The sequence below is a fragment of the Antennarius striatus genome, chromosome 10, assembly GCF_040054535.1.
Source record: "Antennarius striatus isolate MH-2024 chromosome 10, ASM4005453v1, whole genome shotgun sequence".
Taxonomy (NCBI): domain Eukaryota; kingdom Metazoa; phylum Chordata; class Actinopteri; order Lophiiformes; family Antennariidae; genus Antennarius; species Antennarius striatus.
In genome coordinates, this window is record NC_090785.1 from 3,073,332 (window position 1) to 3,097,615 (window position 24,284).

General features: G+C 39.5%; 1 protein-coding gene across 2 annotated transcripts in view; it reads left to right on the top strand.

Moving 5' to 3' along the window:
* Positions 1-9,791, top strand: part of fstl5 (follistatin-like 5) — a 127,274-nt gene extending 117,483 nt beyond the window's left edge. For both annotated transcript variants that reach the window (XM_068325573.1, XM_068325574.1), the window contains exons 15-17: positions 1,461-1,568; positions 3,124-3,248; positions 7,327-9,791. In XM_068325573.1, coding sequence (XP_068181674.1) covers positions 1,461-1,568; positions 3,124-3,248; positions 7,327-8,029 — 936 coding nt within the window. In that variant the 3' untranslated portion in view covers positions 8,030-9,791. The remainder of the gene's footprint in view (positions 1-1,460; positions 1,569-3,123; positions 3,249-7,326) is intronic.
* The last annotated feature ends 14,493 nt before the right edge of the window (positions 9,792-24,284 follow it).

Here is a 24,284-nt window from a genome sequence, read left to right on the forward strand (position 1 = left end):
TGCAACCCGGCAGTTTTTTTTGCAGACGTTGTGAGAACGCTCTGCCTTCTTTTCTTCTTCTTCTTCTTCTTTTTTTTTTTTTTAAAGTGAATATTGTTCTGTCAGACAGCCTCAGGAAGTAGCAGAATTCCTACGTGACAAAATCCAGCACTTTTTCCAACACCAGACGTGGTCTTAAATTATTAGCGTCCTGGTGTATGAGGTTAATCTGGGGTTGCTGCAGATGTTTTTGACACCGTGATGACTGTTTACCTCTCAGGGACCTGCCAAGAAAACAACTTGGCGAACCCAGAGAGTGTCACAAGCTCATTATTCGGTCGCCCGGAGGTTTAGCTTCAATGCATTTTATTAGCAGACGCTAATTAACCACCTGAACCAACGAAGAATATTAAGAGAGCTCTGCACTACCCCCGCTGTCCGTGTTCCTTATTGAATCATTTATATGATTGGCATTCATAAAGTAATAATAATATGGAAATAGCTTCTTTCTTTTTTAAAATTTCTAACCAATTACGATCCTCACTTTAAAAAAAAGAAAAGAAAAGAAAAGAAAAGCAGATTGTATTTTGCACTCTATAACCAATTAATTCCAAAGTGCACACGGATGAATGTTTGAAGCCTCTGTGATGTTTTCATCTCTGACAGATCAGCAGTCAGCGTTGGAGTTGTGCAAGCATATTGGCTGAGGATCTTGATAATCTTCCTCAGCCAGAAACAAGTTGTTAGTGGAGATAAAAAGAACAACATGAACACCTGTTTTCTCCGGTGACTACATGCTCGGAGATTTGTTCAGATTCTACAAATGCTCTCATCTTATTTGCAATAATCCTCTCAGGAGCAGTTTGCACTTTCCGTGAAACAATATATATTTTGCCTAGGTAAACAATACTATTAGGGCTCAATAGAAAACCGAATGGTAGAATAAAATATAATGCTGCAGTCAAAAGGGATTGTGGGAATACAGGGTTTTGCAATAAGATGATTGCTTTTTCCTCACTGCCATGGAGGGTGAAGTCTTTCTTCTCCTCTGCGCTTCCTGCTTCCTTTTGAGCTGGTTTGTCTGTCTGAACTCGGGTGGACATAATGCATGAGGAGTGCTATTCTGTCACATACGACTCATCCATTGTTATGACTTTGGAAAATCGGGCGAGAGCGTCAGAAAAACGGATAAAGACTGAAAGCAATTACTTCAGCGCGGTAAAGCGATTGCTGCGCCTGTCGCCACTTGATTTGAAATACGGCTCAATGCCAAAAAACACCCGATACATTAAGCGCAACACCTTGTTAAAATAAGACTCGCTTCCTGTCAGCCACCCGGATAGATGCATTGGCCTACGGGGGGGAAAACTTTTCACCGGCGTGAAAAAGAAGGATCTCTTCAAAAGCAGGTGAGTCGTTATTGTGTGACGATGACGTCTGTATAAATGCTGGTTTGTGTTTTTGTGTGTGTCACCTTGCAGACGGTCAGTACCGACCCTTATCCTGTGAAGCTGCACTACGACAAATCTCACGATCAGGTGTGGCTGCTCAGCTGGGGAGACATGGAGAAAAACTTCCCCACGCTACAAGTGAGTCCACCGTTCCATTTATAGCACCAAAATGTCATGTAGATGTTAAAAAGACAAAGATATAAAAAGCAATACGGCCTTATTACGTTGTGTTTTGACTGAAAGAGTCCTCTCTATCCTTCTACAAATTATTTTTATGAGTAAGCTAATATTAACTGTACAAGAACATTAAAATGTGACTTCCTCCCAACTTGTCCCTTTGTTCCAGTGTGACATTAACTGGGTGTTAATCACTACGACCTCCTGATTTCACGTCATTTGGAGGTTTTTTTTGTCTTGCTTGACAGGAAATTAATGAATTAGACATATAGAGATCATTACGTAACGATCGGGACTGCATCGGCTTTTCAGTTGTTTTTGTTGAGAAGTGCAGTACATTCAGTTTTAATTTAACACGTTCTCTAGAATAAATGTATAATGACATAACAACTTGACTTGCATCATTTATTTATGAGTAGGGAGGAATTACCTTTATCTTAAACCAGCTCAGGTGTTTTTCTTTGTACGAAGGTTTTCATTGTTGATGTGTGAAGTTTTTAATTTTTTTTCAATGTTAAGGTACAGAAATGTATTCTTTTTTTTTTACATTGTACAACTGTAAATGAAATACTCTTAATGTGAAAGTTAGCCTACATTAACATGACTAGCACTTCACCAAGTGGACATCAGACTGAATTTATCCAGGTAAATGTGGAGTCGAGGAAGGGGGTAAATAAAAATTAAAGATTTCTCCTTTCTAGAAGTTGCTTTGTCTGCAATAACTAATATCGTTGACCCGATTCATCAGTCTCGCTCCAGTCCCTGCACTGCATGGTGATTTTTATTGCCGGGAGGACAATGAAAAATTAGAATTCCTACACTGTTCACCTAATTATGAATGGAAAACAGTGTGTGTATATATATATATATATATATATATATATATATATATAACATTAAAGCCAAAAGTCAGCACTTCAACATCATTACCGTTCCATTGCAGCTCCTATGTGCTCGACTGCACAATCAGCACCGCAAAAATGAGTCACTGTCAAAATCCCATTGTAATTACATTGTGGGCTTTGTCACCGTGACACAGATTTGAAGAGCTGGGTATGAATGCAATCAACGTATGTGCAATGCAGTGCTTTGTTTTTTTTAGGGCACAATTTGTTTCCTCTGATGCAGAATGAGCATCGCATTTTCCACTTGTTTGACCACCCTGCTTGTCATCTCCAGCGTGCAGTTTCATAACGCCAAGTTTGGTGTGTGGAAATTTGCTTTGTGCACAATCAAAGCCCAAACCTCTGCAGACTTTCATGCGTGCACCGCTATTATTTAGACATCAACAACACAGAGCATCTCAGCAATGAGGCGTAATGTCAGCATAACATTTGGTGCGGCCTCTTTGAGTGTCTTTCATCAAATTAGAATCAAAATGCAACTTTTTCAGTTTGGTTTTTAAGCTGCATTTAATTATGAGTGGCAGGTTTAAATAGATTGAAACCAGCAGCAGGGAGTGTATTTATCAAGCTCGTGTTTAAATCCCACCTCCCTCTCCATCGGTGCTCGCTAGGTGATCAATCAGGCCAGCGGAAGAGTCTCCCACCACACTGTTCACACGCAGCCGGTCGGACGGCGCTTCGACCGGGTGGACGACTTCTTCATCCCCGCCTCCAGCCTCATCATTAACCACATCAGGTACATTCAATGTGATCCAAGACTTCTAATGCAAATTGTGATGGATTGATGATTAGGATTGATTTCAAATGAAGTTCGCCCCATTGGCATTATAGGAATTTTATTCTCCCCAGCTCTACCCAGCAATAATGAGCTGGATGGATATTTTTGTGTGGGTGACAGTGTCCTTATCCATTCAGGTTTTGTTTTTTTTGTGTTTTTTTTGTGTTTTTTTGGAGAAAGGCCCGGTTGTCATCTGCACTGCATTGAGCATGGCAGATCACCTGGAATAGAGACTAAGAATAAACACACCGGCTGTGAAATTAACTTTTCAGGTCTGACTGCAGAAAGTCACTTGTTTTAATTACCAAAGGTTCAGTTCTGGATGCCTGTCAGTGGGGATGGGTGATATAAACAAGACAGGAAAGTGAATGTGTTTGACATAAAAAATATTTCTAACCAGTTATACAACATTAATCCAGGAGCGAAATAATAGAATACCATCACAAACGTTGACAATATCGTCCATATCCCAGTCTTATTTGACAGTAATGTTTGCCGCCTTAACCCAGTTTAGCCTGCAATTCTTAAATATACAATATAAATAATAAATGTTGATGTTTCTCTAATGGACTTGATCGAACTGGACCAAATATTTCTGTTTTTGTGGAAAGTTATACATTTACATAATGGAGTGTACATGCCGGGGCAGCAGGTGGCAGTGTAACTTCTGAAAGTCAACACCAAAGAAGAAGAATAACAGAATTTCAGCAAAACCTGCAGCACAGGAAGACATTTATGTTTCTAAAAATTTTGTGGGTATTTTTTTTAATCTGAAAACTAAGATAATGGCTTTTATGAAATCAATACTCAAATTTTCCAAATTGTACAATTCTAGTAAGCTTTTGGCTCTCAATCTAGGTTTGTCACAAGCTCATGTACACATACGTCAGCATCCTTGTTTTTTTTTAATTCATACAGCTGTTTTTGTCACAGATATTACAAACGTTTAATTTAACTGCTGCCTCTCGGCTGCGGTTTACTAATTTATTTTTATCTACTACCCACTCAGCCGTTTGTTTGCTGGCAGGATCGCAGCATTGATTTGTCGATTTAACAACATGAGCGGCTTAAGAATGGATGACATATATTCAGCAACTTCTGGGGATGGTTTAATGACAGGGGGATTCATTCAGCCGCTTTTGTAAAGTGAGCAGGAACTTCTGCTGGCTGCCATTCATTAAAACCAATCGACTTGGAAGTCAGGCAACTCTGCATGTCAGCAGAAAAAAAAAAAAAAAGAAGATGTTATTTCTCAATTTGCCTAGATCTTCAGCAACCTGCCAGATTGCCTTTGGGCAAAACGAGCCAAGTGAGGTGATGACTGGATGTATTTTTCGCTGGAGGATGGGTGAACAGGAGTTGCTGCGCTGTAGATATTTTTTACGATCATTGTTCTGTCGCCCTTAGGATTTTTAACATAACTGCGGAGCAAAGGGCTGAATACTAGTCGTCTCTAAACAGGAAGTATTGACACAAGGATAAGATGATGAAATGTGAAGTAGCTGATCAAAACCCTGTTGTGCAGAAGCGGCGAGTCGCTTTAATGCATTAATCATTGGTACAAATGACAAACAGCAGCTGTCAGTTTGGCTGAGAGCAATCTGGGTCTGCCAATGAGGCAACCCAGCTGTGTCCACATTGAGGCAATTCCAAACAGTGTCTGATTATTAATTGATCATGTATGGAAAAAAATAATAAAAATCTTGCTACCGTTGGAAATAACGGTGGTGTCTCATCGCAGGATAAATGCACCGTTGACCTTCAGCTTCCCAACATGTTTCCTCGTGTTTTGTGTGCACTCATCATTGATCTGTGACAACTGTGACAATATCGAACGCAACTCACAATAAAACAACTCAATGGTGATTGACAGCTAGTGCTAATATTGATCTAATACCAGCTGCGACTCACAGTGGGTGAGGGAAAGGAAATGCTTTTCTTCGAGTTTAAACAGCACAAAAAAAAAACAAAAAAAAGGGAGAAATTTACACTCCTCTCAAATCTCACCTGCAGTGGAGTTTATTTTTAATCGTATCCTACTGTGGGAGAACTTCCTTTAATTAAAATCTAAATTTAGCTTAAATGTAGCTTCGGAAGTCACAAAATGCCCATTTGGTTGTGTTTTTTTGAGAAATGTAATCTCCCAACTGAACAATTAGAGGATTGAAAATCTAAAATCAGGTCAAATTCATGAGTCTTAAGCTTTTAGGGTGGATTTCTGGACTAAATACTCCCAGTACATAGTTGGAAATAATTTCCAATTTCTAGTATAGATATTTTAAAAAATCTTAATATATAATTAAACTTCCCAACCTCGGAACAACTTTGAATTGACAGGAACGGACCAGGAACTATGAAACATGGTTTTATTTAAGTTAATAGACGATATATAAAAGCTCTAAATGACATGTTTTAACATTTTACAGGATATCAAATAAAACACAGCAAGTATGATCATGTATCTATGACCGACTGTGAATAAAAGTGCATTAATTTAGTTAAAATGCCAGTTACACATTAATAACTCTCATAATAGAGGGATGGTTAGCAGTTGTTTAAGTAATGAGGTACCCACAGATACTCCATTAATTCCCATCTTTTATCATCGTCAGGCTAATGTTCACTTACCGCTCAGTTGTGATGCTACATTGAACACTGTTTCATTAGCATTGGTTAGTTATGGCTGCTGTCTTTTGGACACACATGAAATGAATCATTAGCTTTGTATTAACAAAATGGATTTAGATTTTTTTTTTTTTTGGACCTGGATAAACTCTGGATTTTTTAAGTCTTTTTATTATAAGGAACATTTTGACTTCCCCTCAGCAAAATATACACTTAATGCAAATGTAAAGCTTCTTGTTTGTAAAGATTATCATTTCTAGAATTCACACAGATAACCCCCTCCAAAAATCTTGTTTGTTATGAGTTGGATTCTGAGGCCCAGCGGACGAAACGCTCTCTGGATCAATGATCCCCTCTGCGGTGATGATCGTGTCCGCCGCGGCTCTCAAACAGCCATTTCCTGTTCGCAGGTAGCGACAGCTTGATGTTTAAACGGCATAAAAAATGATGAATGATGGCGAGATTGAAGCACCTGTCAGCATCAATCAGCTGTTATTCACATTTAATTGAGGCTTGTCATCTCCTTGGATGGCCCCCCCTCCCCGCCCTCCACCTTGTTCAGCTGTTAAAATGTAATATGCCATTAACAGATTTTTTTGGGGCGTCGTAACGACGAGCATTTCATGATCAATGCCTCGTACATAAAATAAAACTGCTTTCACTCCAGAGGGGGGGGGGTGTCTGTGGATGTTACTTTTCTACCAAAATGAGGACTTTCAGACTAAGACTGTAGAAATAGTTAAATATACTTATAAGCCACCTTTAGGCCCTAAACCCATGAATTTGTCCTTAAAATTATGGCGACTCAATTTTCATAATCACCCCGTCGCAAATTAATTTGCATTTCTTCTTTGGGTTCGACCTCACCTTTGTGCTGCTTTGTTTTATATTCCTACTGTTCTCAGCTTGAGAATTCATAAGCCTTAAAAACAAATGGAATTAATTCTCTCCTACTTACTGTGTGGTAAAAACTGGATATATAACTGCTCCTGCTGTCTTAAATGTACAAAAAGGCTGTTTTTTTTATTATTCAAACTATATTTAATACATTTAATGTCAACTTTTACCTGCACTTTCTGTGTGCATTGGATGTAAGGCTACAGCCATGATGCTAACATCCTAACGTTTACTACTACATATATACAGTATATAACATCTGCCATGCTTGACAACTTGAGTCAACTGGAGCTACCACTGGGTTGGGTCATCGCAACCTTCATTTGGCTTCATCCTCTGGGAACCATGAATCTGTGGGCCCGATTCGATTCCCATCCGTCCGATAGCAGTCGATGTATTTCAGTCTGGATTAAAGTGCTGGACCGACTGACCATCTGTCATAATTTGGGGTTTTCTGGTTGACAAAATGTGTTATTGATTGAATCTTTGCTTCTGTTTTGAAATTTTTTCACAGATTCGGACTCATTCTTCATCGAAACGAGCCTGTTCTCCACAAGATTGACCTGGAGACGACGTCATACGTGAAAAACATCAGTTTACGGGAGTATAATTGCATACCCAAGTCGATAGCCTACACCCATCTTGGCGGCTACTACTTCGTCAACTGCAGGCCCGACTCCACCGGAGCCACACAGCCACAGCTCATCGTGGACAGCGTAACGGATAGCGTGATCGGCCAAAACCACAACGTCATCGGCACGCCCTACGTATCACCAGACGGTCATTACTTGATCACCGTTGACGACGGCGACGGCTTGATGAGAATCCAAATGATCTCGGAGCGAGGAGAAATCCGGGAGCCGTTTGACATCCACACCAACCTCCACCTGTCCGATCTGGCCTTCCAGCGCTCCTTCACAGAAGTCCACCAGTACAATGTGTTCGGCAGCTCCGGACGCCAAACGGACGCTCTGTTTGTGGAACTCAGCACCGGCAAAGTCAAGATGATCAAGAGCTTGAAAGAGGCCACCAAGCGATCCGAGTGGCCCTGGAGCAGTAGGAACAGGGTAATGGAGGGCAGCGGACTGTTCGGACAGTACCTCATGACCCCCTCCAGGGAATCCCTCTTTATCCTTGACGGACGGCTCAACAAGCTCAACTGTGAGATCACCGATGTCTTCAAAGGCAATGTGGTGGCGTGGGTTGGGGAGTCTTAGGTCGTACAACAACACCCAATGAGTTTCTTTTTCCTCAAAGGTACTGTTGCACTGAATTCTGTTGCAGATTGTGTTTTGTTTTGTTTTTTATTTTGTGGGAGCACAATAGTGAACACCACAATATCTGAAACCAAACTGAATGAGGGATTGTCATCCAAAACAAAAAACCAAGCGATTAATTGATATCCAAAAAAAAAATCCATTGTAGAATTTCTTCTCTTGTTTGGGTGGTTCACCTTTGAGTCCACACAAAAGTTTGTTTGCTGGCCATGTTTTTTCAGCAAAAATCGGTCTGAAATCTTAAATATGTGCAAATTTGTATCATTGGTTTCATTCATGTGCGGGAATGCTGTAGATAATCTCTGGAAACAAGTCAAATTCAAGTGAATTGGCGTAAAATCGATAAACACATTGATATAAATATATACACTGTATGTGTCTGGATTAACTCTTGTAATTTAAATTTATCCATCCCCAACTTTTTCCTGTGCCTTCAAGGAAGATTTCCCTCCATCAGAGGAATTAGTGTAATTATTCCCAGTGTGACTGCAGACTACACCTCTTCCTTTGACCCCCTGCATTCACGGTGAATGTGTTTTTTTCACAAATCTACCAGTCTCTTCCGTCTTTGTCCGACGCTACCGACTCAGTCTAATTAAAGCTGGCCCTCGCTGTGATCCCATCGCGTTTGAAGTGCAGACTGAGAGACTTTGTGTTTCATTACGGTTGTGCGATCTGTAACCTTTGATCCAAAATTACAGCCGGTGTTGAAATGTGAATATAGTCCCCCACCCCCCTTTTTTTTTTTTTCAAAGCAGAGAGAAGTCGGCGATAGCGTTCGCAAAACTTAACAAGCTTTATACACTACACATTTTGAAATATTAAAAAAAAAACATTCCTTATCGAAGAGTCAATTGAGCCACTTGTGCATGATTAACAACTTACAACTTCAACATCCCTGGACCGAAAAGAAAAAGGAAAAAAAAACATCTATGATAAATGGATGAACTATACAGGAATTTATTGTCTGCTCTGTTTGACAGCACGTTTCAAGTGGATGCTTTTGTGTGAAGTAATGACGAGTTAGCACACTAGGGGTGTGGGATAGTTGTGGTCGTGTTGTTTAGAGGATCTTTGAGGATAAGCTTTGATTAGGGGAAAACGGTTCCGCAGTCGATGTAGACGATACCGCAAGGCTGCGAAAACTTAGCTGGGCACGTTTTTATGCATCTTGTCTCTGGTAGTCGGACTCCGAATCACAATGGGCGACTGAACCTCAAGTTTTAGTTCAGATGTTTGAGTTGTACAGATTATATAAAGTCCTTTTGTGTTCTTTTCCTGTTAAAAAGTACTTGTGTTTAATCCTGATTTCATTTCATCCTTTTTCTCCCCCCCCGGGTTGACTTTTCTTTCCTTTTAACCTGACTTTTCTGCTGATGATGACCTCTGACCTTTCCTCTCTGTGTTCTGTACATAGCGGCCGACTGTGAGACATCACTTTCCCATCGATTTATAGATCCACAAAAGGTTTTCATTTTGAAAGCTGAAAATCACAGTCCTTGTTGAAAGGTAAAGACAAACACATAGCTACCATGATCAACATCCTGTACCCGAGCACATTGTGATCACAAACACTGCTGTCATCTCATTATAGCCATGTCTTGTATGTTACTATGTTCCTTCATTTGATTGTTATTTATATAGACAAACACACTTGTCATTTTACCCGACAATAAAAACTAGACCATGAAAAACCGACTGTCTGCTGCTTATTGCCTAAGGACAAGACTCTGCTGTCCTGTGGAGCGCCTTCCAACAGTTTGATGTAATTATCATTAGAAAAGGAAAAAAAAAACATTGAATAAATGCACCTTTGCCTGCTTCTTATCAATTGTTTGGTGTTTTAATAGAATTAACTAAATAGAATTGGATATTAGACGGTCGATATGGGCTCTTGGAGTGGATTTATTTCATTTTTTTAATCACTCTTGACATTTCAAAACCAAAAAATGTGTGTTTGTGGAGTGTGTGTGTGCACATACATAAACCATCAGAACAGTTTGCGTGATCCCGTCGTTCTAGGTTTATGTTATTGTTTAAAATGACTGACTTGCATTTTCTCAACAGATTTGATGTTCAAAACTCACACTGAATGGAAAAACATCCATAACAAATTAGGAAATACATGCTATACGTTCACCAGACCGTGACTGCACGCCATTAATCCCGCAGGTCCATTGATTAAATATGTAGGCGCCTTGAAATCAAAGCTGTTTTTAAGTGAAATTGTTTCGCAGCAAAAGACATTTGAAGACGCCACAAGAAATGATTTTAAAATAAAATGCTTTTTGTCAAATTCTACTGTCAAACAGTTAAAGGAACAAAACAGCTAAATAAATAAGATTGACAACTTTTATCCTTTCTGTTGGTGTAAGAATGCAGTAGGTAATTTCTGTTTCCATGAAGGTCTTCACAGATTGAAACTATTTTATTAAATCTTAGCCGACATGAATGTAAAATACTGGAACTGACTCTTATTCTGCCTCAAGCCGTGGTCGTCTCACATTAACCGTTATTACCGCCTTTTTTTTTCTTCATTGTCATCCTCTAAATTTTTAATCAAATTAATTTCCTTGAAATATGGACACATTTGATGGGTCATTAAAAAGAACTGAACATCTTCCCAGTGATTTGTAATCACACGAAATTACTCCGCCATAAAATTTAAGTCTATCCAACATATTTGTGTTTCACCACAGATAAAACTTTCAAGAAGTGTGTTTTTCTCCCTCCCTGGGCTTTATTCATCTTTAAAATGGATATGGCTGCAGGTTCTGTCAGGTGTTTTTGGATAAAAGATCTTGGAAATTGCATGAAGCAGCGCACTTATCTTTGCAATCCATGTGGAGAGGTACTTCCATCTGATGCGGCGCGCATCAGATAAGCCTGTTCCTCATCAGACAAAAAAGAAGAAGAAAGAAAACCCAAGAGAACGAGCTCTCGTGCTCTTTGCTTCTTCACAGTTTATTATTATTCATAATTTATAATTTATTCTTCACACTGTAAATTACACATACACACATTTTCTAATTGTATAAATGAGTGTACGCTTCAGCCTTTTGCTGCTGATGACATGTATTTGCTTATTCACCCGAGATCAAAAGGAGCCAAAGCCTCTGTGCTCCTGATAAAAGCTCCTTAATGCATTCCTCCCCCTCCAGTCTCATTTTATGTTCACCTCCATGTGACACAGCCTGGAAGTTTATATTAATATTCTTCCTTCAAAAAAAAAATCTCCTTTAATAAACAAGGTACGAGAGTACAAAGAAAGAGGAGCTCGGGCAGTTCCGTAATTACGTATCGTCGGGCCTTTATCTTCTCGCGGTCACATGGGAGGTCCTCGGACTCCTCCTCTTCACGCGCTCACCTCTATCAGGAGAATTTAGCACCGGGTTCTGCTTCTCTCTATTATTCGATTCACAAGATGAGCGGCGTAATCATGCTGCCTGCTCCTTAATCACGATGCCAACAGCGCAACCTCTCTGCTCCTTCTCAAGGAAGGAACCTGGTGACTGATTGAGGCCCCTGGTGGTCCTCATTCTGCATCTCCCCTCTGCTCTCTCTCCATATATGTATATATATATATATAGCAATAATAATAATCAGTGGGCTTCTGTGTGCCGGTGGACTGCAGCAATTAGAAAATGGATTTTCCTTCAGGGAAAGAAGGATTCCTAAAATACCGAATGGATTTGTCCTGGCGTCGTGAGGAAAGTTGAAATATGGGAAGGATTTTAACTCGCTTAATAAACAAGAATGATATCGCTTGTCTGTGAGTTTATCGAGTAAAAGCGGGTAATGGCTGCTATGCTCAACACATTAATTTGTGTCAGCATGCTAATACTCTCTAAAATGAGTTGGGTGGGAATTTACACCCAAATAATGGGGAGTTTGGTTCTTTGTTCCCATGAATGCCAGAAAAGTCAGGGAATGATCCCAGTCGAGTGTTTTCTCCAAACTCCTTTAAAATGTGTCCAGCTTTTTCTGTCAAATGTCGTTAAGTTATACCCCATAAGACAATTTAACAACCTTTAAAAAACAACTTAAACAACAAATGTTTAAAAACAAAACTAAAAATGCTTTTTTTTAAAAAAACCCAAATGGTCTCTTCTGATCTCATTACCACCTCCTCTCAGTTCTGACTGATTTCAACAGATGGCGGTTTTAGAGTTTCCACTCATTAAGTCAGCGTTCATCCATCCTTCAGGGAGTTCATGGATCTGGATGGCCGTAAATGGAAATAACAAAACTTTTTAAAAGGTCACTCTGTAAATCTTTCATGTTCACAGCTTTGCATTGTAGATGTTGAATTGTCATATAGGTCATTTTTTTTAAAAATGTTTCTAACATTTGGGAAATAAACTTTTATGAAAAGTGAACATATGGTAGCGGCCCAGGATAGTTAGAGATGCTGACGGCGGCATCCAACTGATCCGGTCCAGTTCAGCCATGGCTGGTGCTGCCATCTACATTTAACATACAACTTCTCTGCATTATGTTACTTTCCTGCACATCTATGGTTCATTACAACAATACACCTGCTCTATGATTGGCTCATTTTCCTGCAGTCGCTCACTCCCTTGTCAAAGAACTTGTTCGTAGGCAGCCTGTGTTGTGGTGTTTCGAATTTCTTCAAATATTCACCATAGAAACAAAAAGAATTTTAATTTTTAGAGAATTCAAAACAATGCAGTTTGGCAGGTTGATCCAAAGCCAGTCACACATTTGAAGTAAAGCAACCGTGAAATGAGAGTGAAGTAAATTGTTTCTGTCAATATAATTTTATTATAGTCTACTAACATTTTAATATTTGACCCTGAAGTCTTCAAAACACATTTTTGAAGTTTCTGGCCAAAAAGCAGCTGTCACATCCTGTATTGTAAGATTTTCGTACCCCTCCGTTTCAGTGGCTTAAAATGCAAATGCATTGAGGTCAGCCACGCCCCTTTATAGAAATGGGTGTGGCTTGTCAGCAATATGTAGATCTGTGTGACTTTCGGAGGAGTCCCCTCCTCCCCCCTGTGGTATCAGAATTAGCCTCACATCTGAATCCTGCTTCAGAGGAAATCTTTTTTAAAGGGGATATTTGAGTTTAGATTACTCTTCTCATTTCTGGGGCTTCTTTAAAAAGGTCAGAAATGTGTATTTTTGTTGAAAATAAAAAGAAGTGTGTTTGTGTAATATATCCCACTGCTCCAGTAAATTGATATCTTAATCTCAATTTTCCTAATTTGGGTGATTTTATTTTGGCAGTGGCCTAATTATTATGTTTTCACACCCTTGAACATGAAACCTTGCAACCAGACTGAAAGAGTTTGCCCTGCGGTTCCACTCAGTAAGACTAACACATTTCTCAAAGCTCTACATTAAAAATTGATCTGTGGCTAAATGTGTGCATTTATGCTGTGTATCTAATCACTGCTGAGGATACACCGTAGGTGGGATCCAGCTCAGATGTTAATATTCTGTGTTTTTGCCGTTGATATGTCAGAAATGATGGGTTTCGTTTGTATGTTTGCATGTTTTCAGGCCACGTCTTTGATGTTAGATTTTGCTTCAATGAGGTTTCTGTACTTCATCCTCTTTTTATCCAGACATGGTACAAATTCCACCTCACAGTAATTATCAAAGCCTTGAAACTGTATTTGCTGTTGCAATAAAAACATTCTGCAGTTTATATTCCAACAGTTTTTGTAGCAAAAAAAAAAAAAAAAAGAGTTCCTGACATGTTCTAATGAACTGAAATTTTAATTATTCTCACCTTATCCTGTGAGGGAATGTAAACAGTGATTACACAGCAGCATATGTCTGTGTATTTTTTTCAAATGAGGCTGGAAATGTTTTTGCTTGTGTTTGTTGAAACAGCAGGATCGCTGGATGGTAATTTCTGTTTTAAAGCCGCCATCGCTGGGACATGACCTGTTCTTTTCAGTCGGTTCTTTCCACACTGTTTGGACCTTCTGAGATTTTACAGGAAGTAGGCGGTCGTCAAAAAGGGAGCAAGAAAGCAATCAGAAGTAGAAAAGTTTCCAGATATGATATATCCTCCATGACCAGAGATGTTTTTCCATGACTGTGAAATATTTCTCTATCGGATAATGTTTTAAAATCTTTTCCAAGTCATGTGTCTGACTCTGTCCCTGGACCTTCAATGAAAGATTGCTGGCTAAATCCTTCAAGGTCACAAAAAGAAATGTTAGACTAAGCAGTGAAACAAGCAGCCACATGTTCTGTCTAAAACTTCTCTTATTTCCACTGAAGCGCTCAGTAAAAAATCCCTAAAAAGGTGTTCACTGTTTCACAAATCATGGGAGGTCCCAGCTTTGGATTTCTCTCTCCACTAGAGCAGGAGGCAAGCTTTACACCCAGGCCGTGGTGCACCGAGCCGTTGGCCAGCTAGTTGTCATTAGGAGAATTTGCTTCTCGCTACCACGCAGAGGACCAGATGTGATGCATGTCTCTTGGGTTGCCAAACACAGCGAGATGCATCATGCACCAGGGGGAAACCTCCTGGAGAGCAGCTCCATCACTGCCAAGAGGAAACGAAGCACAGCTCTCTCCAGCTTGACGGCTCTTAGCCAAAAAGCCAGCTGTTAAGAGAGAGAGCAGAGAAGTCCTCTGGATTTTAGGCCGAGAGGGACTCCAATCTGCAGAGCTCTCGTGTGAGGAGTGAGAGCGTAGAGCATCTCATTAAACAGGGCTCAGCCAGTGCAGCATATGTAAGTTAAGTAAGAAAACTTTATTTATATACCTGCTGATCCAGAGGTTAAAAATGATTTACATCAATGTCATGTAGAGGAAAGAGAGCAAAGAACACCTAGGGGTCAAATCTATTCCAAGAAATACATGCATAACTGCACACATCCACACATAAAGCATATTACTATTAATCTGTCTCAATTGTCTAAATAATTTTAGTTTTACAAACTGCCAATAGGCTAATTTGATGGATGTTCTTTAATGCAGTTCTGGTGAAACTGTTTGCTTACGCTCTAAATTAATGCACTGGCTGCAAAGTTTTAAGCCATGTTGCTAAATGTCACATCAATATTTAAACAGCTGATGTCCGAAGTGAAATATCTCTCCAGTCTGTCGGAAGGATGGCCATGAGAAGAAAAAAAGATATTTGTGGACATGAAGATGTGATGTTTGCTGACTGGGGTGATAATACTCCATCTGGTGCCATCAAAACTGATAGACGTAGTTATGGGTGAGGTGAGGACACACATGCAGAACACCAGAGGAGAAGTTCACCTTCATAGTATGATTAAAAAAAAGTTCCTACTACAGGTTTCAGGTGAACAGACCAACACAGAAAACCCAGGAAACAAACAAAACCCCAAAAAGTCCAGAAGACCTGAAGAGTAAGTAGGAAGGCTTGGTGACAATCTGACAGCAAACTGAGGTCTGAGGTGAGCTTAAGTAGGCGGAGCCTGATTGGAGATAGGAAACAGGTGCTGCAGCAACACAGGTGAACGCAATGTGTAATCTATGCTGGATTATGGTTTGCTACAATGGATGTGGAGTTGTTGTTTGGAAGAAACCGACAACTTATTTGGAGCTGTCGCTCGAGTGCAACTTAAATTTAAATGATGCTTTTTAGCGCTGTTCAAGGCACCCTCTTGACATCTGCAATACATCCTAATCCATCACACTATAAGAAGATGCTCTGTGCAAATTACAGTCACAAATTTTAGAGTTATTGTGAGATCCAAGCGGTTGCCCCTTTGGCTAATATACCTCTCCTGCAGGCTGCTGTTCACATTCTACCTGACAGAGACAGCAGATGAAATAAAATCCAGAACGGGCATGTCACATCAATATTACAAAAAGCTAGCCTGACATTGTGTAATGGCTTTAATTATGACAACATGTCATAATTTGGTGTCAGTAGCTTTTACCTACCATTCATGTCCCTGCATGCCCTCTGGGATTCTGCCTGCAGCTTCCTGTTCTGCTGTTTGTCAAAGCAATTCAAACTAAATCTATTTCATTCTTTCACGCCGAGTCGCTCGCACACACATCTCTACGGCGCTAACCTTTAAATGTACGACACTCGCTTAAAAGCCGTGCATAACTTTGTCTGTGACACTAACATCCTGCTGAAATGCCATCGCCCTTTTTTTTTGTGAAACTCCCTTTAATCATCAGACATTTCCATTGATCTCTCTCAGCTCCATTGCCGGCTTGTCCCGACGTTTAACCGAAATAGCAATTTGGAAGGGACTAAATATATTTAATTCTCTAACACCGACAAACGTTTCCACGGAATTGATCTTTCAGTGTACATACGTAGGTGTACATTCAATGCATATAAACTGCAAACATATGCTGGAAGTGTACTCCCACACACAGTTAGAGAGATGCAATTATAATTTGTCAAAACTGAAACAATCTCACGCACATTCTCTTTTTCTTGATCCATTTGCTGGCTTACATTTTTAAAATTAATTGAATGTTTAAGGGGATAACCTGAGATAGAATCTGGTGGCATTGATGGAATTGCACAATATTATTGCTATAATTTTTTTTTTTTTTTTGTAGACCACTATTTGGCAATTTATTGATGAAAACTTACCAAGACTGAGACCTTGGATGACTTTCATGTTGACTTAAAGTTCGTACAAAATTAAAAAAAAACCTTCTAAGACCTTGGTTTTGATGGCAGGAGAATTTCAGACCCATAGTCTCTTTGGATCCAATACATCCACATCACTATCTTACGCCGAATGTATTTCCTGTTGGAGTAGTTAGGGTTTGCACTCACAGTAAACTCTATTAAAGACGTCCATTCAAGGCTGTTAGTATTGAGTTTGTGTATTCCAACTCCCTTTGAAAGCAAAATGATCCAACCCCCTTTGTTTATTCGGTTTACTGGAAAAAAACACTATTTATCGGCTGTATTCAATCATTCCAGCACAAAGAAGACTTAGATTGCTCAAAACAGCAAACATTACCAATGTTTTTCCTTCCTGGGGAATCTGAGCCCATTCCTCACAGGTGAAAGCCTTCAACTCCTCTATTGTTGAGTTTACTATGAACTTAACAGAGACCACTCCAGAATGTTCCACCACTTTGTGAGGAACCAAGACTTGATGCTATTTGAGGTCTACTTGGAACTGTGGTCCTTTCGGATCATCCGCCGATGTCCAAGCTTCAGCTTCCCTACAGATAGCGTGACGTCCTCAAGGATTTCCTTCCATGATGGAATCTATTTCAGCCTCTAGAGACTCATGGAGCATCATGGAGCCAAGGCTGTTTCCATTCATCCTCCTCCACACTCACTGCTGATCCATAGGCACCAGATATGGGCCAGAAATATTTTAAATGCTAACTGAGCTAATCTTCAGCTAATGCACCAGGGAGACAATGAACGCCAGCCAGATTCTAAAATTTTTTAAAGACTGAAAATTACTAGTTTAATTCATTAATTGTTGAAAAAAATCCCAGGAAAGGTCACACATTTGAAGAGATTTTTGGACACGGGATTCATTTTCAAATATCTCTGGTAACAATAAACACAACAAACAAAAATCAACTGATGAAAAGTGAAGTGACTTTGTTGATACATACAAAAAAAGAACATCTACTGTTCAAATTGAGGGCAGTGTCTCCAATTTGTCTTGAAGGTACGCAGGCAATTTTAATTTGACAATCTTTGCCATCTCTCTTTCTTCTAGTTGTTGTGTAAATAATTAGAGTAAACATCTGAAATTTTTAAAATATTAGAACATTTCCTGTCATGTCTGAAAATATTATTGCTGAAAATTATAATAGATTTAGACAAAGAAAAGAGATGAAACCTTTGCCTTTTAGTGCAAAAATGGCAAAAGTATATGAACTTATTTTATGTGACACTCAATATGATTTTTTTTTATAGCAAGGGAAGAAAAACAACACCTACAGCACAATTATAAAAATGTTAGTCCCTGCAGGAAAATGTTGCACACAGGTGAGTTGGAAGCAATTCAAATTCAATGGAGCAAGCAACCTTATATTTCCCAGAATAATATAAAGCAAGGAAATACTACAGCATTTTTCCAATAGCCTGCCTGCCTGTGAAAAGCAGCGCTATTCCCTGTCCTGGGATTTCAAAGTTTTTGCTGGGAATATATTGAACAAAGAAATACATTTCACAGGGCTGCACGTTCATCACTTATTATTGCAGAGTTCTTCGTTTCTGCCTGCCGATGGACTTGAGGAAATCATTCGGTGCGCACTTTTAAAGGTCACAGTAATTTTATGCAGGTGTGTAGGCCTGGTGTCAAGCAATGAACGGGAACACGCAAGAAGAACAACTTCCATAGGCAGAAGAGTTCTTCTGCCTATGGAAATGTTCAGTCACTTGAACTTTCAGACACTGGAACATGCAATCATAAGTCCTGAGTATCCACGGTTCAACGCTGCACACGCTAACATGCTGCTAACCACACAGGACGAAGTGAAGCAGGATGGCTGTAGCTGCTTACAAACAGGTGAAGTTATGGCTGTCAAACTTTTATTTTAGATTCGATCCACATAGACAATAACCCCAAAGGTCAGGTAAGTGCCATCACACCGCGTTTGCTTAAATTCTAACTGACATTTCTGCTTGTCAAGCATCATCTGTCTGTCTTCATCTACTTCCCATGCTGTGACACCTAAATGAATGTTCGCTGCACGACCTCCAGGCGTATGTGTGAACGTGTGTGTGTGTGTGTGTGTGTGTTTGTGTGTGTGTGTTTGTGCAAGCACGCGTCTCGGAAGATATTTAATGTAATGAGCTGCTATCACTTCATGCACATTTTGTTGGCGTGGTATTGTTTTATTACTTTGATCACGATTATTAGCGATATAAAATACGAAAAAGAAAATAAACTTTGTTGCAGACGCTGAGTAATATTTGATGATCAAAACGGATGCACAGTACTCTTGAAGTCAAGCGTTGTGTATTTGACAGGCTGTCGGGAGAAACGACCATTTGTTAATTTTCTTCCTGACAAGTACAGAGATGTCGAAGGCCCTGCGCTCTACAAAACGTAGTGAAGTAGTTCGTCATGTTCTTCAACAACAGAGCAAACAGTAGAAAATTGAATGCTCCACTCCCGCTATCAAGCTGGAAGCTGTTTTCTCTGTTGCTTCTGAATCATTTTCTTCCTTGGCATGTCCATGGGGAGCTACTAAAGACTTGTTGCTCTGTTTGTCCCATTCATTTGCATTTTTTCTGCTGCAGAACTGAATTTAATTATCAGTCAGAGAGTCCATTTACAGTGATAATGAAAGAGAGGCCAAGAAACAAGAAAAACTCCCCATTAAAGCCCATATACAACAAAAGCAAATGACGCACTTCATCCATTCGTTTATTCTCCATATGTTCTCCTGAAAGAGAGATAAAACATCCTGCAGCTGCATAACACATCTTACACGAGCACTAGGAGCCTTAATTGGTAACTGTTGACCAAAAGACTTGGATTAACGGATGCGAGTGAAGAGGTTTTGTCCAAATTAAAGTTATAATTCAAACTCTCATGCTTGAAACATCTTGTTTAAATGATTAAACAACCCTCAAGCCCCAGATGTCATTCCACAAAACTACTTTCCACGATGGCAACGTGACAGAATTATAGTGTGTAAGTGAGATGAGCATTTTTTTTCCAGCTGTTTGCTGCATGCGTTGTGTTGAGCTCTAAAGACATGACCTTAAACTCGACAAAAATTGGCTGGCATCACTTCAGGAACTCTAAACATGACGCTAAACACAGCGCAAGCAGATAAGTTGAGGCAACGGAGCCAAAGTACACCAAATATTTAATAAAATGTGTGTTTTTATGACGGCAGCATTATCATATGGTTGTATTGCAGTTACTCTTTGCAGACAGTCCATTGTGGTTCAGGGCTGTAAACAGTCATTAGCGTTTGGCAAAACGGACAAATAGATCATTCATTTTTGTGCAAGAATAATAGCGAATAAGAAAAATACAGACAGGGATGATAAAAAAGGCAAAGAAAAGTTTGTTATTTTTTCCTTTTTTCAGAATCTAGCTCAACCTCTTCGTTGGCCTTGATTGCTTTATTGATTTACTAATTTGTCCCTCGTGTTTTTATTATAACAGGAGACAGACGATCATCAGTTTTCTGTTCAACAAAAAGCTTTTCCAAGAGTTATTTCCAGCTTGTAAGAAATATTGGAAACGAATATTAATATAGCACAGTTTTATATTAATGTTTGTTTTAACGTCTATTGATTTCAGACATCCTTTTAATCAGAGTGCTGCAGGACTTCTGGCACCATATTGGGGCTTAATGAAAAGAAAAACTTTCTTGGCAGTTTTTCTCTCCTTTTTTTTGACATTTATCTTCACTTGTCCACTTCATTAAACTAATATGAAGTATATAACCTTTGGTTGAAATGGTCCCACTCAGCCTTGAATGTAAAGCAGGACCTACTCCCTCGACACCTTACAGTGTACTGGGGTGTGAGATTTAGCTGCCATGCTGACTTTTCTTATTTCCTCAGCCAATTTAATTCACCGTGTCGTGGAATTTACATGAAAATAATGAATGACTGTACTGCACACACGTAACAGACAGGCTTTGTGTGGCCTAAGCCTCTCATGAGCAGCAGGGAATGACGGGGAAGAAAAATATTCGCAGCTTCCAACAGAGCAACTTCTAAAATCATAGAAAAATAAGGCTCTTAGCTACTGTTCATATGCATATCAAGCTGTAGCTTTCAATTATAATGTACGTATCAGTGGCATCTGAAGTTCTAACTCAGTCCTTAGTGTTCATCCTCAACTTGTTCACCGCCGGCGTGGAATGATCATTTTGGAACCCCCGGTTCGGGTTTTAATACACACTTCCTCCTTCATGTGAAGCCGACGGAGCGCTTGGCCTCTGCGTTCCTCCTATTAAGGTTGACTTCATTAATGTTTTTCTGGGTTATGATGAAGAAACTTAAGACGCTCGCTCAATCTTCCGAGAGAGACCACTGCCTTTTTGAAACAAAGGAAAAATAAACACGGGAAATTTCTCAATAAATTAGCCTCTAATCACACAAACTCACACACACACCCCTCCGAAGACGTGAGTTTGAAATCCAACTGTAGGTATCTCTTCAATCTGATGCCGATTACTATTCAATTTTGCGTAAAATGAATAATTCGCTTGAATAAATAATCTGCAGCGTAAATGAAAGATGACAGTTTAATATTAACCAAATGGCTTTTTAATGTTTCAGTCCTTCTGTACATGCTAGGTCGCTATCAGAGGCTAGAGCTGCAATAAACTGCGTTTAATGCAGAGTTTGTTCATTCTACTGCTGGTTGTTGTTGTGCACTGGGTAGAAAGTGTAGATGTACAGTTTTACAGACAGAAATTTTCTTACGCCAGTTACAAGTGTAATTTCCCTTTAGCTGAGGTGTCTGCAAATAACTTTCCGTCCCTCACAACGACTCGGTATCACGCCTTCCTTTAAATTCACTCTGCGGAAAAGGAGAGAGAAAAGTGCATTTTTCACTCGATGGGACATTAATAGCTGTTTCATGCAGCTCCTGTTCATATGTGGGAACAGCAGGGAACAATGTATGATAAATGACTGAGACGTAAGTGAACTATGCTCGATTTGAGAATTGAAAATCAATTGCGGAGATTTTTTATTTTTTTCGGAATGACGGATCTGTTGGTCGCTTAATTCTGGGTCGTGTTTTGAAAAATTCCATGAGGGAAACAAGGATGGACTGGTAATGACTGATCACCTTGAAAATAAAGAAGCACACAAGTGCATCATGTTAATGATTTAGCAAGAATAATTTACTTGAGGGTATTTTCTCAGTTTTTTTGGAAGTGGAGGTTTATGAATTAAAAACAACCCGTGTAAATTATACTCCTCAACTCACAGACAAGTTGGGCGTGAAATCTATTTTCTTTTCTTGAACTCTAATTTCCGAGCACGGCGCCTGATCACGTCTCCGTGCGTTAGAGAAACTTGATGTGACTGCAGATGAAAATGAAGTGGCGAGGAAGAATGTAGACGTTCATTCATTAACAAGATAGCTGCACATATTTAGAATAACACAAGATCATATAACACACTGTATGCAAATGGAGACACGTGGCGGCGCAGGCATACAATGTGTACAAAACCGGAGGATATATGCAAACACAAAGACTTGGTATTAATTAGACGTTGACTTCCCATCATCCGGGTAAATATAGAACACATTGATTTTCTCAGTGTGGTTTCTTCTGGCTCATTAGTTGCTTTGTATGTGTCTTTGCAGAGACATCAAAATGCATCCCTCCTACACATGACTGTCGTCGGTTTTCGTAGTCTTTTATTTTCCTGAAGAGCCGCCATGAATGTATTCTGTAGAAGAAATTATCCTCCTGCAGACAACACTACATTGCTTTATTTCACACACGCAACTCGAAAAACCAAGAAAAGGTGTCCAAAAAGAAGTAACTTTGAACAGAACAATGTCAGCACTAATCATCGGTTCAAACATCCGCCTGTTATATTATTCTCACTTTTTCTTCTGGTCTCTTTGAAGTCATGAGAGGAACTGGAGTTCTGTACCAATGGGAATCCGAGCAGAGAGGAAGTAGATGATCATCTACACAGGTTTACCTTTAAGCTTAAAAGAGGCATTATTGCACAAACACAAGTGGAACCAGAGTGATGGAATGGAACCGTCAAATAAAATTATTTCAGTATAAATATTTAAATAAGAACATAACATGATCCAAGATAAATAAAGGAGAACAAATTCCATCATTTATATATCCATCCTTTATTTACCCAGGAAGGTGATGATGGCAGCATAGTTACAACCAAAAACAACGAAAGACCTCATTGGCTGAGATTGGGATGGTTTACAAAATGTATTTCCAACTTCTGAATCACACAGATTTAAACTGTTAAGGTTTTGTTGACCTTTATTTTTGTCATTCAGGACTTTTCCATAAAGGAACTCCAAATAAAGTCTACATAAATTTGAATATGGCAACACCAAACAATATCTGCGGCACAAAAGTGAGGTTGATTGAGAGCGATAGCATTATTTAAAGCAGCGGGGCAGCAGCTGTAAATGTTCCCGGTCTCATTAAACTTCAGGAGAAAGATTTCAGGTTTAGTCCATTACAGGTTTGTTAAGTCTGCAGATTTAAAGAAAAGTGAAAGTCTACTTGTTTGTGCTGCTGCGTCATGTTGCTTTAATGACAAGGGACCGCCAGCTGCAATGAATTCTAATTTCCGCAACACCTCGCTTCTGTCGCTAAAAGGAACTAAAAGGAACTGTGACCAAAAATTGAGATGCTCTTTAAAAAAGACAAAGACAAAAAGAAAAATGACATGTAAGTAAGCCTTATTCCCTTTTTTAGAATGGACATTATAATTTTTCACTTGTGCATGTGTGTGTCTCTGCATGTCTGACATCTTAATCACCTTTTTTCAGGCAGATTGCCAAGCTGAAGAGAGATTCCACATCTGCTTCTCAACCGGCCAATCTCAAATCCGGTTGTTTCTCTGAAGCTCATTTGACAGAGGAGAGGAGTCTGACTGATAAACCTCTGCCGGCTCCATCCATCCTACAAGCACTTTCAATTAAAAATTCTATTTGTCTTCACATTAAAGTGTAATGATACTGTGATATTCATGAAACATCCTTTATAAATAGGTTTCTCTTTTCCCAGCGTAAATAAATAATTTATTTTAAATATATGTGGCTTCTTTGTACCATTCTTGTTTCGGTGTGTTACTGAATTAAATGGATGCACAGAAATATTCAGTCTTGCTGACACGATAAGGAGGGTAGGATGCTAACTTTTTGATTTAATATGGATTAGATTCCTGTGTAAGGTAGCCAGAGGGCTGGAGCCGATCCCAGCTGACGCTGGGCGAGCAGCAGGGAACATTGGTAGAACCCAAAGAATTAAGATGGAACCCACACACCCAATGGGGAGGAAGTTTTAGAAAGAAGTTTTTAGAAATAACTTGTACTTTTTACACCTCATTTCAAAACGCTGATCAAGAAAACAGCAGGGTTCCTTTACCAGATCTTCATCTATGAAGGTCACAAAGAGTCTGAGGCTATCATCTTTCTACATCATTCTACTTTTAAGGTAAGTCATGAAGATTAAGATGTTTCCTGTAATGGTATTCATTGGACTTCCGGGTGTGTCCACGCCCGAGGCCTGACCACAGACAGGACGACGC